This window comes from Uranotaenia lowii, chromosome 1 (genome assembly GCF_029784155.1).
Source record: "Uranotaenia lowii strain MFRU-FL chromosome 1, ASM2978415v1, whole genome shotgun sequence".
Classification (NCBI taxonomy): Eukaryota; Metazoa; Arthropoda; class Insecta; order Diptera; family Culicidae; genus Uranotaenia; species Uranotaenia lowii.
In genome coordinates this window covers 20313626-20320789 of record NC_073691.1, presented here as the reverse complement: position 1 = coordinate 20320789, position 7164 = coordinate 20313626, and the positions used below count along the sequence as shown (strand labels likewise).

General features: G+C 40.6%; 1 protein-coding gene across 1 annotated transcript; it reads right to left on the bottom strand.

Annotated features, from left to right (window-relative positions):
* Window positions 1-3284: 3284 nt before the first annotated feature.
* Window positions 3285-5982, bottom strand: LOC129754303 (DNA damage-regulated autophagy modulator protein 1). Its single transcript, XM_055750276.1, has 5 exons — window positions 5483-5982; window positions 5258-5379; window positions 4643-4872; window positions 4296-4586; window positions 3285-4231 (listed from the first exon to the last, which is right to left on the bottom strand). The coding sequence occupies exons 1-5, from the start codon at window positions 5545-5547 to the stop codon at window positions 4142-4144; spliced, it is 798 nt and encodes a 265-aa protein (XP_055606251.1). The 5' UTR covers window positions 5548-5982; the 3' UTR covers window positions 3285-4141.
* Between the last annotated feature and the right edge of the window lie 1182 nt (window positions 5983-7164).

Here is a 7164-nt window from a genome sequence, read left to right as displayed (position 1 = left end):
AAAAAGTCGGAAGTCCAGAATTTCCGCATTTTTTTTTAATTTTTAAAACTTTAAACTTTTTACTCATTTGAACAAAGTGATGATTGGTGGTTTGAACTTTCTCTTCTTTATGAACATTAAATCCCTTTGATGAAATCTAAACTAACATATTTTGTAAGCAAACTTTTTAAACTAAACTAAAAGGCATGTTGGCACGCCAAGATAAGGACCATGCCAAAGTGGGGCTCACTTACCCAGTCATTTTTTTAAGAGTACCATATCTAGCGATATTTTTAGCTTCTGGGGAGAATATGATTTTCTTGCTTTAATTTCAATTTCCAATCTTAGGCTTTTTTGAAAGCTAAAACGATGAAAAAATTTAATTTTTTATTCAGTTCATTTTCCATATTTCTTGACCGGCCATATTGATTTTTTTTTACTTTTCAACGCCATGACAATTGAAAAGAGATGATAGAGATAATGTGAAAAAATGGTACGAATTCAGGCAGACAAAAAAAAATTAAAATCAGTTATTAAACCATAGGCGTATAAATGTTGTTAGCTTGTTAAATTGATAAATTTTAAAAAATTTTGGTTATATCTTGACACTAGATGAAGTATTGCAAATTAACCATTCCCTACGAAAAAAATGTTATATGAATTTAATTGTAGTGTTGAAACGCCTATTCTATGTTTCAATAAACGAAAACAATAATTAAAAAGGGCGACAATTTTTATCTCGATGGTATCAGTTCGTTCGCTCTCTTCCACTTTTGCCGGAACAGTGTTGTTGTTTTGATTACGTAATGGGAAAACAATTCGATCGAAACATTTCACAACTAAAACTAACCGGGCTCAACCAGCATATCGAATAACGAGACGGGTCATTGGATTTGATTGGATGGATAACCTGTTTTGTTTATCACCAAAAATTCCCCCTGCTTAGCCATAAATAATCCTGAAGATGGAACACATTGAGCATTGCAAAAACAGATTCTCGTCTTTTCTCAGGTGGAGATATCTTTTGAGCTTCTGCTAAGTAATACAGTAGCGACTTAGCACCGAGTCGTACTTACCCTCAATTGAGCTCAATTTCGATTAATTATCCGGGACGCCTGGTTTCACTCCCACGCACACGGTGATTCCGGTTTGTCACTTTTCAAAATTCCGAAATTCTGCAAATTTTAAACTCACTGATAAAAAACCGCGACAGGTTTGATATTACGCTTGATCAGTCCGGAGTGCTCGAATCGACTGCGCAGCAGACGACGTTTTTAAGAGGATGCCGAAACGAAACAATCATGCGACGGGACGCTTTAGCTGGCGTGGCGACGTCGTCAACAGACAGACTGTTTGCGCGAGAACGCGTGGACGCGCAAACCAAATGCGCATCACGTATTTAACGTCTGAGGTGTCATTACATTATTATTATTAGCTAATGTTGGTTGCTGTCAGCTTAGTGGCGTGTCGTCTACACGTATTCGATTAGTATTATGATGAATAATGCCAATTAGACTTACTCACTTAATGATACCGCGTTTATGCTCCGGCGCATAGGGCCGTGGTAAAAGACCTCCACTTTTGACGATCCGGAGCCAGCGTCTTCACTTGGTCCCAGTCAAGGTTCTCGTCGACAGTTCGGGTTTCTGCGGCTAGGCTTCGCCGCCACGAGCTTCTTGGTCTGCCTCTCCTCCGATGTCCTTCTGGATTCCATTCGAGCCCAGCTACCATGAAACTGGAGGGATTTCTGTGATGATCTCCATCGACTTGGTCTTTCCGATATTGACTTTAAGACCTGCTGCTTTGGAGCTTTCGGTCAAGTCGTCGAGTTTGCTCTGCATATCCGGTTGTGTTTGGGCGAGCAAAAAAATATCGTCTGTCAAGTGCCGGTCGTTTAGTTGCTCCGTTGTTGAAGGATTCCACAGTTATCTTCGGCTCGATGCACATTCGATCGATCCAGTCAGAATCTCATCCATTACGATTAGAAAAAGTAGCGGTGATAAGATACATCCCTGTCTCACTTCAGCAGATACCGGGATTGGATCGGACAAGACACCGTCGTACAAGACATTGCACGAAAATGCCTCGTACTATGCTTCGATGAGATGGACTAGTTTCTCTGGGATTCCTCTACGTCTAAGTGCAGCCCAGATGTTTTAATGTTTAAGTCGGTCAAATGCTTTTTCGAAATCAACGAACACCAACAGAAGACAGTCCTGGAATTCGTTAATTTGTTCCAGTATCATTCGTAGAGTTGTGATGTGGTCCACACATGATCGTCCGAATCGAAATCTAGCTTGTTGCCGTGGGAGTGTAGCGTCGATTTTCTCCTGGATCCTGTTCAGAGTACTTTGAGTGGTGTACAGATCAACGTTATGCCATGCCAGTTACCACACTCTGTTAAGTCTCCTTTTTTAGGGACCTTCACAACAATACCCTGCATCCAGTCGGCCGGGAATGTTGCAATAGCTCAAATGTCAGCGAACGGTGCAACATTTGTGCTGACAAGGCAGGGCCAGCTTAGTTGGATTTCATGTCTTTGATTGCCCCTTCTATTTCAGCCAGCGAGGGCGCTTCTGAATTGATGCCATTAATGCGACTCACGGTATGCTAAAAGTTGTTGCCAAAGTTCCAATTCAGTTATCTCTTGTCTCACTTTCCGTAACGATTGATTTATCAGGAGCAGTAAATTGTTAGCCTAAGGTCCCTATCCCGTGATGGGGCTGCCATCTTGGACTTAGCTGGTGAAGGCGCATTTTGAGTCGCCGCTAAAGAAAAAACGCGTGCGGCCACCTGAAATGAAACGGTTTTACCAAATTATGCATCTCCAGTTGTTGATCGCTCCGTTCGACTTTGTCATCCATCGGTTCTCGATTCGCATCTTCACCACAACTTTGTTCAAGAGCTTCTAGAGCTAGTGTAGCCTTCGGTAGGCTCTTCTCGTCATCGATCGACCGACCAGCTCGGGAAATGAGCATTTTCATGGAAATTTAAAAAAGGGAAAAGAAAGAAAATAAAAGCCAATATAGTGTTTATCTCAAATGCTGTGGAATGATGTTGCTTCCCTAAACAAAGAACGCTATCTCAATGTACCATTAAATTTACGAAATTGAAAAAACAATCATTTTTCACCAAATAGGCCTCCAGTGATTGTAAAATGCATACTCACGGTTTTAATAATTATTTTTTTCAAGATTTTTTTTTTCGAAAAATACTGATCATAAAATCTTCTTTGCCTGAAAATTAAAAAAAAATAGTGAAAAGATCTAAATGGATGTGATATGAAATAACGATTACCATTGCCATTGGTGGTCCTCCAGTCTAGACTTTCTACTTCGTATATTGAAAAGAATTAGCGCTCTAATTTTTCACAGACTATCAATGTTGTAATCAGTACCGTTAAGCTTTGTCAGTTGCAAAACATCATTGATTTTGATTGATACAAATTAACAGAATAATCTAGTTGAACCATGATAAGGTTTGTATATCACTTTCAATAAGTATAAATTTCTGATACCTAATAAGATGCAAAATTTACAAGCAAATGAGCAAGCGCACTACATCGGCTTAGTGCTTCAATGGTAAATAGATATATGAAAAAAGTTGGTGGCAAACGCACGCCAATGATAGAAATAACTTACAAATAACTATGCTTTAAATTGTCACTAAAGTAAACGGTTAGGGTATGCAGCGCCTCCAGGATGGCGACCAGCATCAGCGAAAGCGACAGAGAAGCAATTTTACGGGGATCCAGCTTGCCGCGGAGTGCTTCTAGGAGTTCCAGCTCCGGACAGCAGAAGTAATCGAGACTATCGTCGGCAGCGGTGAATATATCTTCTGGGAATTCCAAAAGGTCACCTTCGTTGTTTGAGAGCAGTTGACTGCTGAAGGAGCTTTTGATTCTTTGGATGCAGAGCAAACTGTCACAGGTATGCTGGGAACGTTCCGTCGCTATCATGGATGGAAAACTGGTTGTGGGCTCTGGCCTACTGGTTCTAGTTAGTCGTAGCTGGTGCAGGTCGTTCAAGCTAAGCGAACGCTGCATACGGATTCCGTGCGGGTGACACGCGTTGTCAATTTGGTTCTTCGGATGACTGAGTTTTGTTGAGAGTCGCAGAGATCGAGTGGCTAAAGGGGGACGTCCGTAAGCCGGTTTTTCAAATCACGATTCCACCACACTGTCACCGCCTCCGATTTCATCCTCGATGACCGGCTCGTAGTTGCGGGATTCTTCGACCTCCAGGAAGATTAGCTGGTGTAATTGTAAAACTTATAAGATTTTTGAAAGGTCGTTAAAGCTAAGAGATAAAATTTACCGGCGGATGATCCAGCTGCATTACTCGGAACTCATCCGTAAAGGTGAGGATGTAGAAGCAGAACGCCGTTGCCACGATCCACTCGGAAATTGAACTGGCCACGTGGTACTCCCAGCCACCATCCGATGGGTACCACTTTCGAGGGTCTGTTCCGTTGAACAGGATGTGGGATATGATTCCCGTAACTGCCACAATGATGAAGAACACGGTGCAGATTACCGATATGGCCAGCCGAACGTGTGCCTTCAGCATTGAGCCGATGTAGGGCTGAAGGTAGTATGAGATGTACGCCTAAAAAGATTTATCAGTAAAAACGTTTTCTAGAAACGAAGAACCTTGACACAAACCTGCATCCAGTAGTAGATCGTACCCAAACCGAATGCTAGGAATGCTCCCGCATAATGAACGGGTCTGACGTTTGTTTCCTGAAAGTTCCCGACCATGCTGACCCCGAGACAGGACCCCATCCCGACCCAGAAGGCGCGTCCATTCATTCGCTCCACAGCTCGCTGCACGTCCGAGTGCCTGAAGCCGATTTCTTGAATCTGTCGGTATCGGACGTAGATGGTGATTCCCACTTGAAAAAAAGATGAAAGAATAGAATATTATATCTAAACTGTCGCCATATCAAATTGATGTCTGTATGTGGAGACTACAATAGAAAATATACCTCATAAGCAACTCGGCGAGTTATTTCTGTCTTATCCAGTTATAATTTTAACTCAATGTTTTTGATTTTAAATTCCTCCAAGCTGGATTACATCTTATTTCGATTGACATTCGTTTGAACGATATTAAGAATTTGAACAGACTATGATTCCGGATTTCAATACAGGTATTCGGTGAATAACGTCTGTTGTTCGCTAATGACCGACTTGTTTTTTTTTACATCTAATCTATGTATGATATACTTGTGTTTTTCTCTCCTGATCGAGATGGGACTCAATTTGTATGAAACTTACACAAAACGCATCCAATGCTAATCAGCTGTCCGAAAACGCAACTTTCCGGTGAATAGGTGGCGGCATCGCTGATGTACGGAACGGTAGGCACAACATGACCTTGCAGTACGGCAGCTATGTACCTATGTAGTAAAATAAATAAAACAAACATTACGGCTTTGCTGATGCAACTGCACATATGAATCATCTCTGATACTGATTATTGCATTGTTAAACATTACTCACGTTCCAATAAATGTGAAGTTAAATAGCAGGAAAACAGATATCGGAAGCAAATATAGATAGGCCATTTTGCCTAAACGAGTAACTGATTAAAACGAGGAATAAGCAGTTGGCACCCTCGAGTTAAGGGCCTCAGCAGTGATCCCGGAGCAGGACGTGCTAATGGAATCCTTCGGAATCAAAGACAGCTATCAGTAGGGTGCATTTCGATGTATCATTTTCGTTTTGTCCTTTGCTCTGAAGATTGTTCTCAGCAGTCTGTCTGCTAATATGCTGACTAATCTCCTCAGGAAATCACCCCAGACCGGATCCTTCTCAACAAACGAATAAAACGAATTACAACAGATAACAAAACTACCACCTTATCAAGGATAAATTATCTGATATACGACACTGATTAGCTCCAAAAATAAACGTGCAAATTAAGTTTATTGCACGGTTTGCTTTTGGGAAAAACTGATCTTGTTATGACGTCGTTTATTTTTCTTCTGCTCGCTGCATGCTAACTGGAAAACAGTTCGTGGTGAATTTTCACAATTTGACAGCTGGGCAGCTGAATTCACCAAAACCGGGACCACTCGAGAGAGTGAGTGCTGGTTTGTATCCGTTAAACAGAGAGAGAGTTGAGTTGGTTTGTTTACGTTCTGTGGGTTCTGTGGAGCTTTTGCGGCTTTTGCACAAGAGTTTCTCTCTCATACAACTTCACGTGGATCTAGCTTACCTAACCCCAAAATATAACATTCGAGCGTTGCTTCAGAAATTTTGAAAAAAAAATCGATCACGTGAATGAGTGCAAGATTTTTACCAAGATTCTAGTCATGAAATATGCATGTAGATAACATATAAACAAGTTTTAAAACATGCAGACATTCAAATCGCAATGATAAAACGTCAAGGTAAAATAACGGTTCTCTTCAAAAGATGTCCTCGAACCGTTCAAATTGCTTATGGGAGGACGAAAAACTCTTCTAGTTTCCCAAATTAAGGGTATGCAAAACACTTCTTTTTTTGAATTTTGCCACATAAATTTCGTTAAACGGACATGTAAAGTGAGAAACGGGATACTACAAATTTTAAACTAAGCTTATCCTAAATCGGCTTACCGGGCTGTGAATCTGTTAAAGATTTGATCAATAACTTATCTTGGAAATAATGAATAATGTTTCAAGATAAAACTTATCCACGTTTTCGATACGCATCATTGTTTATATGATTAACAAAGTGTTGCATACCCTAAGGCTGGAGAAAATTCCTAATAATTAACAATTAATATTGTAATTTTTATTCAAAACCAGAAAAAAAAATTCACACAAGACATTTAATTCGAAGTTCGTTTCATGCTCTGGAGAGCTCTCAAAAAAAAAATCTAGCTGGCACAAGATAAAGCTAGCTGAAGAAACTTCTACAGAAGCCGCAATGGAAATGGTTGAAAACTTTCAACAGAAATTATAAGCTGTTTATTCAAACAAGGTTGTTCAATCCTGAGTTTAACATTTGAACAGAACCCAAATTTCACGTCTTAGAATCCGATTGCCGAGCAGTCCAACCTTTGAAGTTCGAAATCGGGATAAGACTCGTAATCAATCGATGTTTCTTATTATTTTAACGTAGGTATATGAACCCTCGATTCCTCCTAAGCCAACGCGAAAACTTCCACACTGGGTCGTGGTGGCCAGGCCAGGTTG